This window comes from Bombus bifarius, unplaced genomic scaffold (genome assembly GCF_011952205.1).
Source record: "Bombus bifarius isolate JDL3187 unplaced genomic scaffold, Bbif_JDL3187 scf7180000008165, whole genome shotgun sequence".
In the NCBI taxonomy this organism is placed as follows: domain Eukaryota; kingdom Metazoa; phylum Arthropoda; class Insecta; order Hymenoptera; family Apidae; genus Bombus; species Bombus bifarius.
The window spans coordinates 1,163,819-1,189,306 of NW_022884487.1; the positions used below are offsets into that span (position 1 = coordinate 1,163,819).

The 25,488-nt window shown below is 35.8% G+C and overlaps 1 protein-coding gene and 1 long non-coding RNA gene across 10 annotated transcripts in view; one reads left to right on the forward strand and one right to left on the reverse strand.

The window, feature by feature from the left end:
* Window positions 1-81: 81 nt before the first annotated feature.
* Window positions 82-25,488, reverse strand: part of LOC117209098 (rho guanine nucleotide exchange factor 10) — a 47,810-nt gene continuing 22,403 nt past the window's right edge. For 2 of the 9 annotated variants that reach the window (XM_033450706.1, XM_033450705.1), the window contains exons 6-15: window positions 7,040-7,253; window positions 6,449-6,686; window positions 5,953-6,135; window positions 5,573-5,869; window positions 5,398-5,490; window positions 5,112-5,336; window positions 4,870-5,031; window positions 4,548-4,754; window positions 4,155-4,469; window positions 82-4,015 (exon numbers count right to left, since the gene is read on the reverse strand). In XM_033450706.1, coding sequence (XP_033306597.1) covers window positions 2,147-4,015; window positions 4,155-4,469; window positions 4,548-4,754; window positions 4,870-5,031; window positions 5,112-5,336; window positions 5,398-5,490; window positions 5,573-5,869; window positions 5,953-6,135; window positions 6,449-6,686; window positions 7,040-7,253 — 3,803 coding nt within the window. In that variant the 3' untranslated portion in view covers window positions 82-2,146. Of the gene's footprint in view, window positions 4,016-4,154; window positions 4,470-4,547; window positions 4,755-4,869; window positions 5,032-5,111; window positions 5,337-5,397; window positions 5,491-5,572; window positions 5,870-5,952; window positions 6,136-6,448; window positions 6,687-7,039; window positions 7,254-13,985; window positions 14,270-15,551; window positions 16,071-17,983; window positions 18,126-23,826; window positions 23,958-24,380; window positions 25,213-25,488 lie in introns of those variants that run through there. The other 7 variants (XM_033450709.1, XM_033450707.1, XM_033450714.1 and 4 more) reach the window with 7 other exon arrangements.
* Window positions 18,284-19,090, forward strand: LOC117209103. The gene is made up of 2 exons (XR_004487850.1): window positions 18,284-18,400; window positions 18,485-19,090. It is a non-coding gene; the product is annotated as an uncharacterized LOC117209103 (long non-coding RNA).

Genomic DNA, 25,488 nt, shown 5'->3' on the forward strand with positions numbered 1-25,488 from the left:
AATTGTTGTTAATTATGAAGTTGCAAATATTTCATAATAATTGAGAAAGTGAAAGGTAGAAGGAATAAAGAATTTTATACATTCGTTTTTTAAATAATTATAATATCCAGCAATATAGTAATACAAAGTGAAAATCATTGAATCGAATAGCTTTTTCGAACGCTAACGTAACAAAATTTTCGAGTTTCGTACATAACAATAATACAACGTTACGACTTTTTTTAAGTAATAAATATATGCGCGCGCAATGTATGTGTGTATAACGTGTGCGTGTACCGTGTGTGTAAAATAAAGTATTGCTGAATAAATTCCACGTGTATGTATCATTCGTATAAATACAAAATAAGATTACATTTATGTATATATTTATATAAACCTAAACAGAAAAAAAGTAGTGTACAAAATATAAATCTATCCAGGATTCATTTGCGATATAAAAATTAATTTCCTCGGAAAATATGATATGTACACGCAGACTCGTTCGTCCATGCCGGTAGCGAAAAACTTAACAGCATATTTGCGACAAAACTACGATATACTTCTCTCACTGGGTAACTGATATAAACTTTTTTCCATCTTCTAAACCTCTTTTTTTGCCTGGTCGATCGTATCACAAGTAAAGAACGGACAACATGCAATGTCATCGATCTTCAGAGATCTTTTTGTTTTGCGCATCCTTTCTCTCAACCACCATTTTTCTTCCTTCTTTTGAGAAATCTTTATCGCGTTTGGCAGTAAAATATATATCAAAAATGTTCAACGTACTAACGTTTATAAAAGATATAAAATATATCTTACGTACCTTCAAAAAATGCTATTAAATATTACCGAATGATCTATAACATCATTTAGTAAAGAACAATAGCAACATGAGATTCATTTTTTTTTAAAGCATTAGAAAAACCAAACTTCAAATTTTTTCACTTTTATTCTACCAATAAAAAAACTAAATGTGTCCAATAAATTTGGTTGTATATTTTGAATTTTCTTTTTTTTTTTTCTTTATTTTATTGATGCAAGAAAAAACTTAAAGAAAATGTTAAATATTGTCAAAGATTTTGCGTATGCTAGGCGCAGTTAATGCATCAAAAAGGTTAAATCACAGGCGCTGCTCTGTGCACTTTATTTCGTCCCCAGCTTACAAAAATTGGGGTTTTCTTTTAAACTTTCATTTACAAGATTTGAAATGAAAACACGAGAAACACTTAAAAATTCTATCGTCTTTCCCTCACGACGCGAAACGTCCTGCGTATAAAGCGTAAGATAACGTTTTATATTCATATATCTTACAAATTCATGTGCACATCACATGATTCCCACCGAATAACACAAAAGCTCGAAATATGGAATTTCAAATCAATGGTATTCAAATCATGTTCATTTTCATCCGCCATATTAAATTTCAAATTAATCCATTAGTAATCTTCGATTTTTTGTTCAATTATTTATAAGAATACCACTGCTTTAAATTGTTTTTATACGTAACTACAGAAATAACAATGTTTATTAAAATACACGTTGAAAGATTAATTCTTTCTTCCAATAACGCGCACACTCGTATATCAGTACATATTTTCAAAACCCAATATTTAATTACGTTTATATAGTTATACACATATACTCAACGCCTTTTGTTCCGTTAAATGTGCTTCCTTTCTTTACTCTTTTAAATAAAAGAAAAATATAAATAAACATATACGAGTGTACACGAAAGAAACACAACAGCCTAAGAGAAAGGAATATAAGATCTTGACCGTATTGAAGGACTAAAGAGTGTATAATAAAATACGAGATTTCTACTTCCTCTTTCTGTGTTGTTTAGAGAGCTACACGAAAAAACTAGATCTTTGCACTGCAAACGATAAGAACGTTCGAGAAATGTTGAACATCATTTTCAAACATAGTTCCAAGAGATATTCATATCGAACACTCGTTGCGACTAAACTTAAAAACTACGCTAATTAACGAATCCTTACCGAGTATCCTTATTAATTAAGTGGATATCAGTTTGACAATAGTTTCTTATTTTTTTTTCCTTTTTTGGTCCTATACGCCGATACTACAGAGCTCGCCATCGGCTATTGAAAGCATTTTTTAAACATTTCTATCCATACTGGCGTAATGATAGGCCTAGTGTAACTGAGTATCATAACTTCATTTCCCACAATACGATATGGGCATCGTTGCTGTTAGGATCTTTGAAAGTGTAACCCGATTTAGAGCCTTTGTCGGTGACCGATTGCGCGTTTAACTGTCTCCAATTGATGTAACCTCGACCACCCATTAATGTTAGAACGGTTTTTTTAGGCTGTTCAATTTGTTGCAACGTTTTATTGATCTTTTTACCGTTCGTTTTCAAATTATTGGGCGGTGATATCGTTTCCGGTACAGACTGTGCTATACTACTGTTGGGAGTAGTCGTTTCATAAGGACCATTTCGACTAGCTGTACTACTATTTCGAGATAATTTGCCAGTTTTCAATGAAAGATTCTCTTCAGAGCCAGAAGACGTATAGAGAGAACTTGCATGAGAATCGACTGACCAATTCGACAAGTCGAGCGATCTGGGTCTGGTAATTTTCATTTTCAGTCTACGATCTAAGGTACTAACTTTATTTGGTATGGCTGCCAGTTCTGGATCGCTTCTTCTTAGTGGCTCGTAAATTAAATCAATACCAGAGCTATTCTCGTTTTCATAATCTTTCACATACATTAATTCTCCGTATAAGCCGTAGACGTCGCAATTCTCTCCAGAACTCTGCGATCCGGACATCGAGCTTGACAGAAAGCCCCCACCAGATCCGAGCCCTCTGGGAAGTGTCTTCGAACCTCTGTACTCGTATTCTTTGCTACGTTTTCGTCTTAACATTACTGGGCTGCTCGCCAATTGTTGTTTCAATTTCAATATACTGTTTGACATAGAGGAATCCAAACTTGCTCGATCTCTATTCCTACTACTATCAGATTCCTTTGACCGTAACTGTACAGTTTCCTCGTCGGTGATTTCATCGGTTGTACAGCTTATCGTGTTCTTTGGATTCTGAATGGCAAGTAAGAAGGTGATAGGACCGAAGTGCGCGTGATATGAAATATTTACACGGCCACTAATGATAGGTACTCCTTCCAACCGTGGCAGGGGAATCGTAAGACTGATGCCTACGTTTGTACCGACCCAGAGTAAGCCCTTGCATGCTAAAAGTGCTGTCACAGTGACTGCAGTTTGATTGTTGTTTAAGTTATCGCCACAAGAATTTGAGGCATTGTTTGACCTCGTTACTCTCAACACGTTGGATGCTATATTGATGTCTTGCAGGTGTTTGAAAGTTTCTGTATGATACAGGCAAACGGTGCTGGAATTCTTAAGAGCAACCCAGAGACCTACTCCGGAATGAGCCATAAGTTTCACACTGCCGACGTGTTCGTGTTGCGCGCTGAAACTTTTCGTAATGTCACCACTGACTGCGTTAAGTACCCAAACTTTTTTGCCGCAAGCAGCATAGACAGACGCGTTAATTGGCATCAAGCAAGAGACCGGTTCGCTGCCTAGAGATATTACAAACGGATCTCTCAGATTCCAAGTGCCGTCCACTTGCCTTTTGAACAGGAGAAGTAAACCAATTCCTAGGGCGACGAAAACGTTGTCACAATGATACTTGATTTGTATCACTGGACCTGAGACGGAATAGTTTCCAAGTTCTTCTTGCTTTTCAGGTTCCGAGGCGATGTAGATCAAAATTTTCCGAGAGTCCGTACCCATCCACACGAGATCGCTCGCTAATGAGAGTGGATCGGAAGAAACACCCTTTACGAACTCTATGGCGGCGACTCTAGTCTCTACCAAATCAAAAGCTGTAATTTGCTTCAAGGAACTTGCCGAGGCTGTTGTGGATTGACCAAATACTGTTACGTGACTGGATATACCGTCGCCTGTACATATCCACAAGTAACTTTGACTTCTTCCACGACGTCTCGTGGGACGTGGATTCTGCGTGGTATAATAGCAGCCGCAACGTACCTGAAAAACATCGTTTTATTATGTATAAATATTGCTGATAAAATTTAAAAAAGATAATTAAAAAGATAATTAGAAATATAATCATTATTATGTTTGTAAATAATTAAAAAAGAATATTTTATGGTAGTAAAAATCTTACCTCTGTCTGATGTTGCGAATGATATACTTGTTGGGAACTAACGAAAAGTGGCATTTTCGTAGATGGTCGCTGTTCTTGTTCAGGTACTTCCCAAGATGGCGAATTATTTGGATCCAAGGCTAGCTGTGCTAGTCTAAGCTCCGTTATCCAGTCTTTCTTCACCAAAGGATTTTCGGTTTGAAACGTGTACATCTGTCCTTGCTTCGTTACTAATTGCAGGCAACAACTATCTGCCCAAACCATGTCTTCATCTTTTTGTTGTATTGAAAGTTGTATGGATTGCAGAATTTGTTTAGTTTTCTCAAGCGTCATACCCTTTGAATTCAAAATGTTTTTATTTGTATACGTATAAAATCAAAATAAGCATAGTTTGTTTCATGCAATTTGGCTTACCTCGTATTTACCCTTTAGTTGTGCGACTAAATCGCTTATCCTAGACATAACTTCATAGTCATGCATTAGATCGTTCATCTCTACGCAGAGACTATCGGCACCCACTTGTCCGCAATCGCCGCTCTTGTCAGATTTTAGGCTTCCGCATTTATTTAGACCAGCAGTCAGTAAACGACTTAACGTTGGTGAAGTGCTTGTATCCTGAATCTGTAGTATAACATAATATTGTTAACATTATTATTATTGACGATATTAATTTTCGTCATGAAAAATATACTATAAACCGTTAGTAATCGTTATTAATTGTGTACCGTTCCTATACCTCAATATCCGACACAGGATATGTCCATTTCAAAGTTAATCTTTCACTCCCGCTAAAATCTTCTGCGGATCTTGGAGTTACCGAAACGCACACTACAAGATCATTCAATAATAATAACCTTCTTCTTTTAGACTTTGTTATCATGCCGTTTTGATTAAATTCCTAAAACAATTTACCATGATATAAATGATACAAATTATATTAGAATATCTGAAATGGCGTTAAGGATATACTACACTTACCAACTGCGTAACATTATCTTCTCTTATAAGATACCTAGATGACGACGAAAGAGGTCGATGGGACAATTTCCCAGATACGTGTCGAAGCATTTCTTTAAACGCTTGGAACTGTTCCGCTTCACGTTTCCTTTCATTCAACATTTCCGCCAAACTCTCTAATTGGGTCAACGCCAATTGCAACGACATTCTATCGTGATGACCTTGTGGCGTGTGTTTCAGTAAATCCTAACAAAACGTTTGCATTATTTCAATGTAGCCGTTAAAAACAAAAATAAAAGATACTTACTTGTAAGAATAGTATAAATTGTGGAAACCTCTGCACAGGTTTTACCATTAATCCAAAGAAGGACAATCTATCGTGTGCACTTATTTGTTTCACCTAAAATACAATCATAACCATTATATAAAAATTCAATTACTATAGAATATAATCATTAGCAAATATTGTTATGGATTTATACCTTGAAAAAATCGGCTAGCGCAGTCTTTCTTTTTGATTCTTGCTTAGCCAAATCCATAGCTACTGAAAAATTATTTATAAACCCACTATAAATGTCAAGAACGATAGCTTTGCTGAAACTTGCTACAAACACGTCTCCTAACTTTTCGTCCTTGTCCCATGAACGTACGCATTCGGCTAATGCAATTCTAAATAACGTATGGCATTGCAGAATTTCAGGCAATCTGTGGAACAATGTTGCTATTTTTGCCTGGCTCAATATAGGCGGCGAGGATTCTTCTAATGGTTTCTTGTAATCCTGAAGTGGAAAATATATTTTTACATAAAGTTCTTCGAAGGAATCATATGTACATAGAATGGTTCGAACTAATATTTACGTACGTTCACTAGCCTCTGTAATGTGGACACATAACTGTTTTCAGAATGTACTATAGCTGCTACTATATGTCGACGTTTTAGCTGTTGAGGAGTTAAATTCGGAGGTGTCGGAGGAAGGGCGGGTGGAGTTTGCCTACGTTGCTGCATGCACTGAAATTGCACCATTGCACTGTTTTCCTCTTCAACCTGAAACATATATATTTCAGTAAATCTGTGTAAACCTGTACTATCGGTATTTAGGAGAAATTCTAACTTTTTCTTAAAAGTTTTATTTTATATTGTTCGCAATAATTTTTATAATAAATTTGTTAATAGACTCTTGTAATAAAATAACTATATAAATAGAATACAAAAATAATTATTTCTTTTATCAAAGTATAAAACAATTCTCTATAGAGAAAGATGAATCAAAATTATAAAAATAAAAAATACTATTCGTTTTCATTATTAAGGTACGAAATAATTCCTTATTTAAGATATTAATCTTCTAGATAATTACTTCACAAAGTTGCGGCATTTGAGGTGTTTTGATGGGACTGGTAAGGGATACCGTGTCGGAGGAATCCACATCATATTGTTGTGTCGATCCTCTCCGGATACTGAACCATCTAGATAGTCTTCCATGGTTTCCGGGCGAATCCAATGGGTCAGCATTGTTCACTCGCATATTTTGTGGCCTCCACTTGTCACACAGCGTCCTTGCCTTGTGCAACGTATTCCTCAATTGGCAATTGCTTCTATGGAGAATTAACAATTGTTCCGATTAATTATAAACGCCCTCAGGAGGATGCCAGTGTGGGAAGAAATAGCAGACCAATGATTGATTCGCTGAACCAACAACAATTGTATTGATGAACTGATTCAAATCATTAGGTTTCTTCCTCTCTTTAATGACAATTTGAAAAAAGATATTAAATGAAAAAGTTTAAATTTCATAAAAATATTTAAATTATGTATTATGGAAAATCGGTATCTCTTTTTTTAGATATTAGGAAACTTTTATTTATTGGATATCAATAAATGACATCAAATCTAGTTATTCGTAGCTATTATTTATTATTAAAAATTATCCGATGAAATTGGTGCTTACTTAATACTGATATTACTCTTCTCACTTTCGTCGTCCGAGGAAAGGTCATGATCCGATGCTGAGCACCAAGAGTCCTCGCTTCTAGCCGACTGTGTCGACGTATTGGACCTAGTTGCCTCTAAGGAGGGATGATGTTGTCTGTGCGTTTGGCCGACAGTTTCCATTTTAGTCGGTCCTACGTCATCCCATGATCTACACCTTGAGCGTGGTTCATCTATAATGAAATGACACATGTTAGTCTCAAATTATTATAACTTAAGCGCCATAATGAAAATTATTAATAATTAAATTATCATTAATAAGAACATCCAGATTCATCCCTTTTATTACGACCTTATTCATATAATTAATCAACAAAAGGCAATAATTACATTGAATACCGTCTCTCTTTTTTGTTTGTTTTTACCAAAAATTTAATTATTATCATCATAGAATTTTCTTTAGTTAGTTTCCGCATCCACAGCTAGATGGCGAAGAGTATTAACCGATTCCCGTAAGTTCTCAATTATTCCAAAGTTTTTATAAATACGAATCTTCCAAATTATTTCCGTGTATCGAACAAAGTTCAGGAAATAATATTATCAAAGAATTTTCCTTAAAAGATAAATAGTTCCAACTAAAAGTAGGGCGTTTATTCTCTGTGTACTTTGCTCTCTTCTATTTGTTAGACACCATTAGTTGTGTAGGCATTGTTTCTAGTTCAATGGGTATGATGCCTTCGTAATTAAGTCGAAGCTGATCCCAATATTCAAACAGTTCTACTACTATGGTCAAAAGACTTTTATCCTAAAATGGCACATAGCACGATTTTCATATATTTTAAGTATGTAAAAAATTCAATAAAATACAAGTATGTAATTTAAAAAATGTTGAAAAAACTTTTTATTTGTAATTATTTTGCAATATAGAGTAGTCATAAAAGACATCAATGTGTTATTCCAACTTGAACACTACATTTATTTAATACTACATTTTCAAGAAGAAAGTAACTTTACAGTTAGCGAAACGAAAAAGAAATGGTATTACAAATCTAGTGTTTAAGGCAACATAAGTTTCGTAAGAACGTTCGCTAAACAACAACCTTCTCGAGATCAAGACAACTCATTTCCATACGCCTCTTAATACTAACTACATTTTTGTGAAACGTGTGACGACAGCCTCTATTTATACAATATGTGTCAATCGTTCTGGATTTGATCACTCCTCTTCGAAAGTGGATAAAACCTTCATTATCGATTACATATCGCACCTATTATCTTCATTTCCTCATTTTTTAAGTTACTTAATGTATACCAATGAACGGGAATGTAGAGATCGTGAATTTTTATACAAATTACTATTTTTATAAATGTTGACAAATTTACATAAATATTTCTAGTAGACCATAATGTTCTTTTTTTTTTAATCAATTTATTAAACTTGCACTGTTGGCAATATTTCTCTTTATCCTAATAGTTTTTCAAATATTTGCGATTTACTAATGGAAGAACACCAAACGCTTTGGACTCGTATCATATGAAAACCTTTAAACTTGCTCTAAACATGTTAGAAACAGTATAAACGAAGATAAGGGTAGTTCACTTGAGTCATTTCTTTAAAGTCATGATATTGGTTTAGTTATTTCATGCATAGTTGATTTTTACTCGTCGTGTACTGTGAATTTGCTAAAAGAGGTATTATTGTTCGAACACGAAGCAGCTAAGAGATATAGATAACCTTTATTACCCTGAAGGTCACGGTTTCGCTCACTATTTAGTTGCGTTGTGCATTTTTGTTAAACGAGATAAATATTTCTCCTAATACAAGAAATAAATAATTATAATAATATCGTAATTAGAGTATATAAAGTTCGATAGATAACAGACAATAATATGTAGACGATGAACCTTTGAGTATATAAACAGAAGACGAATTAGAGTTATTTGCTCTTATGGTAATAGTAGGAAACATACTCGAGCAAATTACTTGAAATTTTAGGAGCAACTGCCACGAAAAACTTGAAGGTTAATAATTAGACTGCGGATCAATTTGGTCAAATTCATATTTTTGTGAAAATAATTAAAAAGATGAAACCTAAATAAAGATTTTGTTTCGTTTATTAAATAGCATAATAAGTACTATATTTTACATATTTTTGCGTATTGCGTAAATCCTAGAAATAATAACACAAAACATAATAAGAAGTTATCTTGTTAATCCTTTTCTTATGAAGAACATTTTCACTTGCAATGTCAAAATGTATGTATACATATGGAGCGATGTGCTCGATCATTTAATTCTAACGTCATTTATGAGCTTTGCGTGGACCGCGTTTGTCCGGTCAGCAATCATTCGAATTAAACACTTGACTCGTTCCCACGTTTTAGAGACAAGCGTAGACAATGGCCAATGTTTACCTTTCCTCGTATAAAGTCAGTCAGGCAAGGCTTTAATCCTACTCTCTCACACGCTTCATCTCGAATATTTTCTCTATGATATTTTTATTCGTACAAATCATTTCATAAATATTAAGTTCATTATTCTAAATTCGTAATTTATTAAGTAGCGCATGTGTACATAATGAATAAGAGGAAATATATTTTGATTATCAATGGATGATATGTAAAAGAAAATATTTGAAAAATATTTTTATTTCTAAGAAACTTGAGACAACTTCGTTCACAGATTTTGCGTGTTTTTTTTTTAAGTATCAAATACTTGAGAAAAACAAACGTAACAGAAGTTTAAATTAAATTCGATTAAAACCACCCAAACATGCGAAAATATTTACGCTTCGTTTATAAATGTGGGAAAGAGCGTACTAAACGCAAAACGACTTGCGTTAACCATATAGTCACCCTGATGTTAACACCAAAGTAACTTGAGCACAGCACGCGCACCGGAAGACCCAATAAAACCAACAACGCGTGGAACCTACCACTTCCGTACAAGGGACAGTCTCAGCATCATACACGGTACACTCTAATTGTCAAGGAAAAGATCTAAGTTCAAGTTCAAAAGATGTCAATATCTTACAATGGATTTATATATTTTATCTTATAATATCTCCCTGTGGAAAAAATTATTTTAGTAAGTAAAAGAAGGTTCTGTATATCTTTAAGATTCCTTCTATTAAAATTCCTTATTGAATTAATATTGTAGTTAATATTCAGTGAATAATATAAATGAATACCACATAATATTGCAAATAATACTACCGAGCTCTTATAAATTCCTCCCTAATGTCAAACGACGCGTCATGCATGCATGAAGAGACTGTTTATCATTCCCTAAAGAGCTGTACGACCAACGCACCAGTGACTACTGATATTCACTTAATGTTTCACCTATTAACCTCACTAGATTTCGACGCACACTTAGTACGTGGTCATGTTCATTTGATAAACACCAGTAATAACGGCGATTATGTTCACTACATAACAATATGTCAATAAATTCGCTACGAGTATTAAATTTAAGTAATTATATAGTGTAGGTAGTATAGTTATCTTTACATTTAAAAAATAATCAGATGGATCATAAAAGATTAATAAAAATATACAAAAATACATGCTTTGTATTAAATTCTATTTAAGTATAAGAAGAAGCATAGGTTAGGTACAAGTATAGGGAGAAGCATAGGTTAAGTATAAGTATAGGGAGAAGCATAGGTTACGTAGCACTTTCGATTAAACTTGTTACAGTTGCAGCGTCAATATATGCTATATTTTTATCGATATTCCCATAACCTTGGATCTTGTATCTTAATGGATCAGCCACTGGATATTCATGAAGAATGTTCATTACATAATTCAACATACATAACCTGTCCGCGCGTGTGCATCTGTTCGTCAAACATTTCAAACTTTCAATCCAGTATGAATATTGCAATAGATTAAGCTCGATTTCTAAGGAGAGATCGTTCTTTGCCAATAAGACCGAGCGATTCAAGGAAAAATGCGCAGTGTCATGTTCAAGGCCACCCTGTACAATCGTAATCGTTTTACCGGCAGTTTACACTTGTTTTCTATATCATCCGCGATCATAACCTATTATGACAATGGGAATACGTATAAATTTTCTAGTTATTCGACAAGATCGTTCTTCGAATAAAGTTGTCGTGATGGTCACAAATTATGTTTCACCTTGCTATTTTCCTCATTTTTTCACGATCATCTCTTCAGTGCACTCTTACACACTTGTGTTAATATTACTAGTAAAATTGTAGAAGTCACAAGTTATAAATTACTAGCACTAATAAATTTTCAATTTATTAACAATAAAACAAATGAAATTGTACAAATTACAAATCCTCACATTACCCTATTCTATGCAACGTTATAAAAATATAGAAAGAAGTCTGTAACTTACAATCTGTAACTTGTTAGTTTATTGGTATAATTAGTTAATAAATTGTTGTAATGTGTACTGAACACTAAAACCAAATATAATAATATCTATTAATATCTAACATTCATTTTGGGTCGTCTAGACCTGAGAATAACAATGGGTTTAACATTTATTGTATGATTTTTATGAAAAAGCTGTGTCTAGCGCGTAACATGATGTTATTAAACATGATGATGCATACGAATCACGTTTACCAACGAATGATGCGATCTCCGAAGGTATATCAACGGTGTAATTGTTAAAGCATACGACGCAGCATTGCGTCACATTTCTGTAAATGGCGAAGACGGAGATAGGTAAAATGATCTTGTGTTATATGTCGCTTGTAACGGGTGCACGAGTTTAATCATCTTTTTCTGCTCTAATAACACATTTATCAGATTAAATCTTACTTACTATTCATACGTACAGTATAATTATTATAATTTATTTATAGCATTGACATTTACAAAGACTAAAGTAGAGCTAACTGGAATTATTTTATCTCTATCCGCTTTTAATTCTGCAATTATACAAGTTTCCAGGAATAATTAAGGAATAACATCATTAACAGGTTAATATTTTATTCCAAAATTATATATTCTAAAATGACGAAATAAAAAGAAGAAAAATGAAACCAAATTCTTCTCTTCTGGAAATCCTAACCTTAATCTTAGTCCTAATTCTAACCTTAAATCCTTCTCCTTAATGTAATTAGAGATACGCTGACCCTTGGAATAACGAGATGGTGACTTATCTCAGTCGCCGTGTATGCAGCTGCGTTGTTGTCTCGGTTTTTACAAAAAATGATTCAGAAGAAAGAGAAGCAGCCTAAATACATACAGACAACGTCGCTCCAGGTCGTGCAACGAAAGAAGGTTAAATGTTCAAGGATAAAAACATCATAGACAAAAAGGACGCGATCTTTACGCCATATCCTTTCTTCTCGCGAACAGGAAACCGCCACGAACGACACATAACGCATTCAGAATGCTTGCTCGACACGTCAGTTTGACCTCGAGAGACTGACATACGTACAGGCTCTTGCTTTTACGACCCGAGTATCTCGCATGAATCGAAAAACACAAAAACAAATGAGTATATTAAACCGAAATTTCAGTAAATCTAATATAAATATAAATGCGAAAACATATAAATTTCGATCACCGATACAATATGAAAAATTCATTCGAAGATTTCACGAACGAAAATTTACCAAAACTTGAACCTGCGATTTTTCACGACTTTCTGACGGCTCTCCTTGAACGAGTGCATTATTCTCTTGAGATTAAAACGTTTCAGTGATAATTTCGGTTTGCACACCCTCACAGTTTAGATAAGATCAGTACAAAATTGTACGGGTTCTCCGTTGGTATCATAAAGTACACGCGCGCATGCGCATGCGCATACACATGTATCACACTAACTCTAAAAAATGTTGGTTCACTTCTATATTCACGATTTATGAAAGCACGATTGAAAACAAGGTTAAAAATAGTTAAGTATAGTTTAGTGTTTTTTATCTTTATTAGGTTCATTATACAGAAGTTTCTTCTATCGTATTTAATACTCCATATAAAAAATACCTTCTCTGATTTAAATAGAAAAACAAAGACATGGCAATAATCTTTTTTTTTTGCTCTAATTTTATGTACTAGAATAAGATATACATAATTGAGAATTTAATTATTTGAAATTTTAATTTATAAATATTCTCTTAAGTTCGCCTTCAAATATCAAATAAGTGACTCTAAACTTTTGACTGATAGTATAAGTATATATGCGTGTACTTTGTCGTAAGATTTATCAACCATCAGTGAGGCGAGAGAAACAATGCATCGATGCTCTTTGAACAGGCTGTTCGAAGAATGAAAAACGACAACTGCTAGATCCGAGGCTTAAAGGATAAATCATGGATCGCTACCATTGGTAGACTCGATCATTACTGTCTTCGGAGATAAACACGACCGGTCGGGACACCCCTTGCGTTTACTCGTGCGCAGGAAGTCGATTATCGCGCCACCATGCATCGTATGCAACGATCAAGAAAATTATGTTCAATAATAAGAGGAACAACCGGCAATTTAGCGACTCTTTAAAACATAGTTGATCGTTTCCACGTCGCTAGATATTGGTACTAGTTCATACCCTATTATTGCACGATAGTTAAGTACAATTAAGAACCATTTTATTACTTTTTCATTGTGCTATGATCAATAAAGCTTCGAATGTTAGATATGCTCTGTGTCGATAATTGTGATTTTCGTGGGATCTTACATTCGATCCTTACTTTAATAGATCTCAGAAAATTATCAACAGAAACTAATCAATAAAAAAAAGGGTCTGCGTGATTTAACAATTTCGTATTTAAAAGTTTTATGTAAACGTCAATTAAACCGAAACATCTATGCAACTTAAAAAATTATGCATTGGAATTTCAATTTTTATCAATGAGACTAAAGTTCCCAAAGAAGAAAGAAAAAGGAGAAACATCGCAAAAGCTAATAACCGTCATTAATGATCCCAAGATCACACAATGTAACATCATCAACAGAAATAATTATAAAAGAGTCTTTACCATTTTCATGACAAGCAAACGGAAACGGCTGCCAACAATGTTACTTCGCTCTTCGTGAGGAACTGCGCAGCCGAAGAATGACTTGTTTTCTCGATTCACCGAACACTCGACTTATTTTTTCAAGCGCCGGTGTCGCAACGCGGACTTTCACGAAACGAAAATGTTTGAAAACGTACCATCGTCCACCCACGCGGCCTGGCCACGCACGAGTGAACACACAGAGTACAAACGTATTTATCTAGCGCGTGCATGCACACCAGCTACGAGAGCACGTGTTCTTTTACAGGAGAAAGAAAAATATTCCTCGATTTTCTTACATCTTAAACTTAAACGAATTCGAAATGATGCCCATGACATGAAGAAAACGAGCGGAGTTTCCTCTCTAAGTCGGTACTCATAAACCGTGGCAGAGATAAAGTAATCCTTTAAAAGCTTCAGAATCTTTGTTACGGAGAAAGAATCTCTTTAAGGTCGATAATTTCACGCGAACGAACTTGACTACTTTGCGGAGTATGGAAACAATTTTTAGAACAATAGAAGAGTAAGTTATAATACACAAAAAATTTGGTATTTAAAAACAAATGAACAGCAATTTAAGTATAAATTCTATCCCAAAACAAGAAAGAAAATTCGTATAAACTTATATAAAAACTTATAAATTTATGTAAACTATTAAATGTGTTCCTGTTGAGATGTTATATGGGATTAGTATATTTTAATTCTTTTTCTGTCACTACGTGGTATTTATTTTGATATATACAATTTAGGTCCAAAATTTTTACCTAAGCTTCTACCTTTACCTTTTTTCTAAGCTTTGCCTAAGCTAAAACATTCTGTGTATCCGCGGACGAGCTATTGGTTTGCTCCACAAGATTTATCTATCAGTCAAAGCTGGCGAGTTCTATTTTCTGAAATTGACAAAATAAATATAACTCTGTCCAACTTAATATAACACAATCAACAGTTTCTCCGTTGTTCTTTTTCCTATCAGACCTATCCACCCGTGCCCTTTTCATGTTTAAATATATGGACATATACGAACGTCCAATTGTGTCCACACAATACCACGTCGTTGGAGCGCGAACTTTACAGAACGTTAACAAGTGGATTGGCCCTGGGGGCACGGATATTTTCTTGCAAATAGTATTCCTTTGTTTTTATCCTATTCAACATTGGAAAAATTGATAATATTTGTATTTATTCCTGGGATAAGTATAATATTTAATATTTGTTATTAATGTTTAATAATGTACTGTAAACTAATTTAATTGAAAAAATTAATTCATGAATTGATATACATAGAAATATAAATTTAGCGAGTATTTGACAGTATTAGAGATTTCATCTAACATTCACCTAGCAAAAACAAGTATAATAATCCAGAGTTCTCATAACACATAAAAGTTAACAAAACAATAATCCTTAATTACCCTCCGAATCCTCACGCGGAGTCAATTCAGCACGCGATTCAATGCAACCAATTCGACATTCAACCATAATGCATGCTTCCCACACACCCACACAATCAGAAAAGCATCCCGTTTGCGGCCTAGCTAATCTACTAACCAGCCTCACTTCGACAAAATGGGGCTTCGAAGTCGATGCTAGATCTTGCTCTCAGAACTCGTACTCTCGAAATGTTGTATTAAACATACCCTTCTTATTCAACATTAAAGACCACCGACGTTACTAAAACGTTACCACATTACCACGTTACCAAAAAAAAAAAACAAGTTACTAAAATAACAAATTTACACCAATATAAATATATTTGTTACACAACGTCGCAATCTAAAAAAGCGCAAATTCCAAATTACTTTTAAAAAACACTTGAATATAATTTGATAATTTAGAACAATCGACTCCAGCAGGAAATTGAACGTCAGTTTTTTACTTCTCGCACACGGATGTAAACACAGGAAGGATTTGATCATAGAAAGAAACGCGACCGTCAGGCCGGAGCTTACGATCGACACTATTTCCTCGCGAGTCGCGCGTCGTTCGTTCCTCCGTCGCGAACGGCCCACGCGTACGCTCTCGCGGAACGGAGACAGAGGGACGAGCGAGCATGTCTCGCGCGATGCACGCGATAGCGCGAGCGCATGCGTTTCACGCGTCTCATCTGCGCGTCAACCGGCCCCAGTGTAACGTCACGGTCTATTCCTTCGATCGTTTCGACGACGGGGTGGAAATGAATCTTTAGCGTCACACAAGCATAGTGCAGGGGGAGGGGGGGAGAGATGTCGGGCATTACTCCAATCGCGATCGGTTCAACGCTTTATATCATCGAGTTACTGAAAGGTTGAGTAAGGAGCAAAATTTTGTTTTTGCTAATTTGATAATTTCATTCCTGGAAAATCGATTTGATAATTTTTATTTTTGGTCGGTTAACCTTATTGCTACAATATGTGAATAATACAGTTTGCATGTGATCATTTGTGATCAGATCGAGTGAATTTAAATAGTTTTGTAAAAATATAGTGAAATCTGTTAGTTGATCGTATTGTTGGATATAGTTCTTTCTCGTAAGCAATTTCTCTTTTTTCATTTTCTTCTTTAAATAATGATTAAAACAGGTTAATTTCTTCAATTTATTCTTCAAAAACGATAACACAATGATCAACCAAATTATATAATATGTAGGAATCAATAATGTATAGTGAACCCTGTTGTACAACATACTATAATTATTTTGAATTTCACGAGCATTCTGAAAAGGAAGTTAAATGGGCCGAAAATGAAATATAATTTCGATAAAATCACTCACGAAGTACTAGTATGTTATATAGTATGTCTATTCACTATGTCATATATATATAAAAAGCAGATGTACAAGCGGATATGCAAAAGGAAGCTACGCATATACGTATAAGGTTAGTCATACGATGATATCGCGATACAGTGATTTGCATATGCTGAACTGCATCTATTCGATCAAACATACAAATTTTTTACAGATACTCAGAATTTACAAAACGATATTGATGAAATAAAAAAGGTAGAGTGAATAATCGAAACGTCGCGTTACTGTGTGATCCGATCGATTTGTTGCCGATGATTCATAATATCATTGCGCGATCGCGGACTACCCGCGAATCACTCTTGAATCACTGTGGTCTAGTAGAAAAATTTTGATCGATTCTAGGGGAATCTACTTTATCGACCAACAGATTGTACCTTCTTGAAATAAATTTTACGTAACCAATATGAATTAGTTTCAATATAGATCGTACTATATTTTGCAAGTAAATTATAGAAAAGGTAGACTATAAATCTCATGAACGATTTACAATACGGGTCACGCAAGCAATTAGCCACGAACAGCGTGGGTCACCTATAGTCGATTCGTTGCAGGAGGCGTGGGTCACTTAAGCGATTGATTACAGTCACGTGGTGAACTCAATAGATTACTCACACTATCGTAAGTCATTTCGCCAATTTTCCGTTAAAATCGTTTTCATCAAAAAAATTATTCGTAAACAGAAACAAAATTTCGTATCAGGAAGAGTATGTCACCATAGTGATCTTTCGCATGATATTATGAATCAGAGTAGGTCATGGTCGTGGTATAATAATGCTAAATCAAATAATAAAATGCTAAAATTTCTTAAATCGTCCAAATCGGTCCTAAAACGGGACCATTACATGAGATGTATAACACGCATCGACTAGCTTGACCTGATTTTTCAGATGTTACGAAATCATGGTTATCGATATCCTGTCTGTCGTTTATCTTCGTTTGTGTGGGATGTATATCCGCAGAGATTCGTACGAGTGTGAATAATTCACACACTTACTTGTTAGTTGTTAGTGGAACAGTAGGGTGAGAGACTATACATTTTATCACTTACGCTCCTAATCTATTTTCTTAATTCTTTGCATTGATATAAGGCGATTATGGAACGCGTAAGATTGCGACGCATACACGAGGAAACGAGTGGACACATGAAAGTGCTTCAATATAACATATAAGGGACTTTTGTTCAAACACGTTTTACCTTACGTTAAAATGGTTTCAGCAATAAATGGATCATTGTAGTTCTTCAATTAAGTTCTTTCCAATTTACATTGGTACGGTTTAATAGGTTTAAGAATATACAAAATGAATCGCGAACGTTTATGTCGCTATTTGAGTCACGTCGAATTTCTAGAACGGCCACGGAGACAGTGGCGCTATTTCGAACGTTATTACGCACTACGGATTCACGCGCATGGTAGTATCGGCGGAGAAGTATTTTTCATGCTGCCTGGCTGCTTTCAAGCATTGCTTCTTAACCTCACATTTGCTTGCTCTATTCGGATGGTTCTTTTCATCGGCAAAGGCAAGGACAAGGGAAATACGCAGCAGGTGCTTCGGTTCTTGCTTAGTCCTCGGTAAACAAGGACTTTTGAACAAACAGAAATATCTCATGCAGGTGTGACGATAAAACTGGCCTAGCGACTATTTGCTATTTTTAAAATTTATCTTCTTTGTCATACAATATATATTTTTATCGTAGTTTCTCGTTAAGTATTAAGATTTATTTGGACCGACGATAGATCAAGCACTTACTGGCGACTCGTTGAGTATTTATTGTTAAGACAAGTAGTGTCCAAAAGTAGTGGACAAATTTGTGACCCAAATATTCAAACATTACTGTACGTTGACAACGTTCAGTCTTCATCCAACAATCGTACTGTACGAGCATCATATTCGTAGAACGTGATAAGTGTATCAAAACATATACCATTGCGTGACGAAGAAAGTGAATGAGACACATGAAGACCAACTGATTAGGGCACTAACAAGCGATGCAATGAAAAGATCGAATGTTTAGTCTGGGATTCTATAACTATAGTATAATACATACTGTGTTTATGAATTATTAAGGTTCATTTTTTGTATCATATAATGTATACGTATAATCGATCATAAAATCATCTAATATTAGGTATTCAACATATCTTATGTGAAATTATGTATCGAATAAAAAGGAGAACATAATTCGAAATTTATTTTTAACAATGATGATCTGATTTGCAAACCAAATGTACAATGTGCAAAGCAAACCAAAATGTACAGTAAACAATTACATTCTGAACATTAAATATGAAATATTCGAACAGTTGACTACTTTTGTGATTATACGTACATACAATAACTCCCTTATACGTACGTATAAGTATGCACTATATTTTCCCGTACACAAATTATCATTTCTGCCCAATTCATGCTGTAATACACTCATAAGCGAAATGCGTAACAGCATCCATTCTAAACGCACTCTAACTGTATATGCACATATACATATGCATGCGAACATATCGAACACATGTGCTCGGGATGTCGCGAGCACCGGCTGCATGATGCATCGGCATGCCTCGAAACCTGCAAGACAATTCAAGCCAGTCGAACCAGTTAAGCATGCTCGTTGTATCGAACACCCACGTAAATGCACTTCGCCTACGAGGCGAGGTATATTGTTTCCTTTCTTCGAAAATAGAAGCTGGGTACTTATATACGCATCCCCTCGACTCTTTGCGTGTTCCCTTCAATGCATCCCGTCGCCGTCTGCTTCGCTTGGTTTTAAATAAGAACGGGCACATCGAACGGGTAAGGCATAGCATGCAGGTGCAACGCGGCAATGCACAACAAACTGCAGGTACACGACCGTTCTCATACATAGACGCGTACACAAACGCGTGCAGACGGTAGCTGCAATATCCGAGAGATGCATCCCACACACCGCGTTTGAACTTTCTCGTTTGCAGGGATATTGGGTAATATTGCGAATTTTATTCATATCTTCGGATCAAGAATCTCGGGTGTATTGGTTTCAGTATTTTTTTGATACTATTCGGAAGTTATAATAGATTATTTGAGAATTTGAAGGTTAGGATTAATTATGTTTATTGTCGACCATTCTGACAACCTGCATGTTACGTTTGAACTTTCTCATTTGAAGATATACTGAATAGTATTGTGAATTTCATTTATATCATGCCAAGAATCTCGCGTGGATTAATTTAAATAATTTTGCTTTTCTTTGGAAGTTTGAATAATTAATACAAATACAATGCTCGGAAGTTTGAAGGTTAAGTTACTTGTTTAACATCATTTATATCCTTTCTTTTGTATTCTTATTCTTCATTTATATTCTTATATTCTTCCGAAGATCGAAACGAAGTTAATACAAATAGGTTGTTTAGAGAAGATTAGGTCAATTGTTTGACGTTATTGAACATTCTAACAACCCACACGCCATGTTTGAACTTTCTCGTTCGTGAGCACATTGAGTAATATTGCGAATCTAATTCATGTATGTGGTAAGAGATCTCACATAGATCGGCTTAGATGTTTTTCCTACTAATATCATTCAGCATGTCGTGCAAAATTTGAAGGTTAAATTAATTGTTGCTGTTGATTCTTCTAACAAGATAGTGGCGTTTATTTTTTAAATCAATAAATTACTGAATGGCTCGTGACGAAAACGCACGATAATTAATCGCGAGGGCAATTCAATTATATACAGGATATACAATAACGTCCTTGTCTTCCGGAAGAGTCTTGTAAAATCTAATGCGTCACAAATGTCTATACAACGTCAAATTATGTTATACTTGTACGACCGATTAACTACTACGCGTGTCGTTTATCGCTATATCCTAGCGTGCTGATTAACTGTTCCATATTTCTATTGCGAAACGGTTTTCATTCAGTTCCTAACCTATTTCGTGTCTTCCTTACTGAGATTCTACGTTTCTATGAAAGAAGAGCATGAATCAATTAGTTTACATATCTAAAAATTATATTATTAAAAACGATCTTTATTGAGGATAAACCTAACCTATATCTTTCTTTTTATCTAAAAATCAATATTTTTCTAAACGAATAATAACAAATGAACTAATTCACTTGTCTAAAAATGATTTAATTATAGGAAACAATTATTATTGAAAATAAGCTAAATATGCTATTCAATATTTTCATACTTCCATTGTGATATATTTGCCTTCCAGTTCTTAATATCTTCATCCCTCTTACCTATAAACTCAGTTTTTGTTAACTGGTTCACCTGTCTAACAATCATTTTAGCGCAAGAAACAATTGTCATTGTAAATATACCTAAATATATGAATCAACGAGGAGCTAGAAGAAAAAAAAACGACGCTTTGCGTTTTATAGTGTGCGGGCATTAATTTTAGGACGCGTCAATTAGTTAAAAGCAACTAGTGGAGTGTGGGCAATATAAGTCTGGCAACAGCGCGCCACTTGAATGCTCATTGTAAGCACGTAGCTCGTGTGTGTCCGGAGCCGTGTGAGCGGCACACGGAGAGGCTAGCTTTTTACAGTGACACACGTGCTCCCCACTAACTTTATTTCTGACGACAGAGTCCACGATTCGAGGAGTCATCGGCACCAGAATACTTCCTTTTTCGCTAGCGGGGAGCCGAATTTACTGCGACTACGCACCCCGTTATCCCTGTCCTCTTACCCGGTTCGCATTTAAACACGCATAACTGAGATTAGGCGGCAACTGTTTCTCCCCAGCGATGCAACCAAACCAGTTCGTTATATAGCTGCGGCTATGATTTTCAATGGGATACGAAGTAGTATGTATTCGCGCAGAGATTCTTCCACAGGATATTACGTAATAGCACAACGACCTCGACCGTTATAAACAATCGTTCGGAAAGCGATCAGTGAGTTTTCTTCTTTACTTATTGGGAGTAGTTAACCTTGAATTTGAATGTTTGATCAGCAATAAGGGAACGTTAAGATAACCTAACTTTCTTTGCAAAAAATTGTTTCTTTATCATTTTTTTGTTATGATTCTATGATAATAGAAGACGAGAAAAGGGAAGGAAGAGTGTTGCTTAGAATCATCATTTAGCAGGTCTATAATTTGGAGATTGAGTCAGAGGAAGCATAGGTGGGCTAAGATTTTCATGAAATTCTGATTTGGTATACATTCTTCTGACAACGAGAATAGAAGAGCTACCAAAATTATAAAGGCTTATATGTAGCATCATACAAACTATTGTATAATATATATACCTATTATAAATATATAACTATTCATTGTTTATTAAATGAATAAAGTTAAATGATATTGTAAAGAGATGCGTGTATTTAAAATTCATATGAAGGTTAAAGTAGATAAACATTATATATCGGGAGGTATTGAACTCCATGTTGATCTACATATATCTATGCCAGAAAGGAAAAGTAAATTGAAACAGGTTTTTAGGAAAAGCGAAGTGACTCGCGTTCAGCGAAACGACATAGGTTATATCGAATTACGTGTATTGCTGTGCGCTATTATCACTACGAATTGCCTTTTGCGGTTGTAGACATGCAATGCTTGTCACGGTCAGTGTCCCATTTTTTCTTCTATTCTGTATATTTTTTTCCTTCCCCTGTTCTCCCTTCGTAATAGCAAACATATACGCATAATAGCTGGGTTCTATACAAATTTTCTGCCACCTACTCTATAACTACGTTAGATGATATACAACGCTACCACAAAATATTTCCGATTATTTGAAAACTAAAATGATGACGGTAGAACGAACAGTCTATATAGATATTAATCAAACATGCGAATGTGGAGGCTCCGCTTACGTAATAAATCTTGTTTTGGACCGGCGAAAACAGCGATTTAACGTTTACTGGGAGCAACAAACACAAGACGCACGAAGAAAACCACGTGGTCACATGGGAGAAGATTGACGAGGCGCGCGCATCACGAGATGATCTCCTGGTACACAGAAACCAAACAAGATGTTTTTTGCTCGTTCATTTATGAATATTCAATCAGAGGTTGTTGGACGTACGATTACCGGTGTCGCTTTCGAAAGGTACAAATTAGTATCTATTTGTTCCCTTTCACTATCTCAACCGGTTCATCTATGTACGTGCACAATAATAAAAGCGAACGGAACACAACGGTACATTTTTAATAACCGGCGAAATACCGCCGACCGGTATGACATTTCAATCTGCACTTTTATAAGAGAAAGCACGCCCACGCGCGAATAACAGGTCCTATGATCTAGTAGACATTCGATACCAGCTCGGCCGCCGGTTTATAAGGCCATACATCACTCGGCATAAATTACCATATTAACTAACCGCGTAGAGTTGTCCTAAATGGGTTGCTCAAGCGTCCCAATCTCGAATTGAGACGAATTAGAATTTTAAATCGATATCTCACAGGTGTCGCGCGTGCACCAATACGGGGGAGCTGCCGGATTGTACCGTACGAGGCGTGCCGATTGCGACAAATGCACCTCGATCCCGTGGTAAAAACATACGGTTTACTTTTTGATACCATGTTCATGACACATGTGGCTATTTCATACATCTACGTATTCACATTGTTGTTTTATGGCATAATGAGCTACGTGCGACCGACAATTACCAGATTTATGTCCCGAGTTAACATAGAAGAAATAAAATTACGAAATTTATTTTTCGTCAGTAAGGATGTTTATGTAGTTATTGAAAATTTATAGAATGTATACAATAAACAAAAATAATGTATAAAATATTTAATATGAAAGGCTTGTTATGATAATACAAATTTCTTTTTATATTATATTCGTTTAGTTATGTTTTAATAAAGATCTATGATGCTGTTAAAGATTTGATGAACTGAACCGAATATAAGTACGGAGATCAATGGTGAAATCGGATATAAATAGATATAAATTTTCTAATTTGTAGAATGATATCGAGTGCCAGCAAGTTATTTATAGTATATTATTAATTTTACGATCACTTTTACCGGCACGCTACCACGAAAGACCAGCGATTGAAAATCCCAGCATGATTCACGAACGGATTCGCGTTACTCACGAGTATTAACGAGGATTTGATAATGATAGGCGTCGTGAACCGATATGCGGGAGGATCCGGCCAGAAGGCGAGAAAGAGACATATGGACGATGCACCAAGAACGCGGAACGGGCACTGTCCTGAAGCTGACGCTGCACGATACGGGGCGTTTCATCGTTTCCACGCAACCGTGCCGATGCCAATTACCGGAACAATGATCGACCGTGTCGCAATAGAATCGGTCGCACGGAGTCAATTTCATATTTCAAACAATGTTCCACTGAGTTGAACACTATTTTCAAAAATGATTATTAATACCAAAATCATCATCAACTACAACCTTCAATTAAAGGAATTCACTCTATTCTACACCTAGACTTATGAATGCATTTCAAAACTATACAACAGGTAGGCAAAAAACTTCGTATTTTAGCAAGGCAGCAGTTCAAGGATTCCAATAATGTCAGAGGGGTGAACGTTCTGTTTCTGGTTGAACGCTGTCATCGTGCATGCGACACGATAAAACCGCACCACGCGAGATAGGAAGCATTTGACAAGCCACTCACGAAACTTACACTTGATCAGGATGACACCGTTATGCAGTTCCTCCATCTCGCGGAGGCGAGCGATCCACGTCGCGTTTCGTTCTCCAGGTTAAAAGCCACTGTTCGTTATTCGAATACCGAGCGTGGTTAGTCGTTCGTTTCGGTTTCGGCCAACGTGCTCGCCGATCGGAGCCGAAGAGACCAACATACGCGCACGCTCTTGGCGTTCAATCGACAGAGTTAAGGAACGACACTTTTCAAGCACAGGAAACACAATTCCGTAAAAATCACGGAGCACACGTGGTCACGCGGCCGGCCGCAGGCATAATTAATATCACAGCGTGTACCGATAAGAATGCGTTGTGTCCGACAAAGAAACGCCACCAAAGCGAGTAAACATGGCCGCGCGCGCGCGTTTCTCTAGCTCTCCGTGGCCCGCAGACCCGTCACGCACTGAGGGAGGTTGCATGGAAACGAAGGGCACGGAGGAGAAGAGAGACGGAGAAAGAGCGAGATAGAGTGATCGAGGCTACGGCTGGTCGACTGAAAAAGAGATTTGCCGAGAGAGGGAGTAGAACAGAGGGTGCTGTAACTTGTGAACGAGAGAGAAAGTTAAAAACGGGCTTATGTGTGGAAACGAAATGGGAAAGACAGAGAGTAGCTAGTAGATGGACGAGGATGAAAAATATTGGACAGAGAAGTAGAATAAAAGAGTGGGCCATTCTATACGTTCTCAACGGAAGTAGGGAGAAAAAAGAGAAACGAAGGTACGATCGACATAGAGTAAGAGAAACAGAGATAGTCATAGTGTTTGGAGAATTTGTCAAAGCTACCGCTACGCGGCGCCACCTCAAATGTCGGAATTTCGATCACGAGAATTTATGCTGCTGGACAATGGGGGAAAACGACGATTTTCTGGTCTAGGGTATCATTAAACAGAGAAAACGTGTGGCAGCTGGGCTTTGAGGGCTTTTCTTGCTGGAAAAATATGCTCGGTCCTATGCACTCAAAAACGAAAAGGCCTTTGACGAAAAATTCTTGGAAAAACTTTACCGTGTGAAAGAAGCGAAACGCGTCGTATTTTAAGAGAAAAAATGTTTTCTTGCACTAGAAAATATTCGTCTGAAAGCTGTTATTA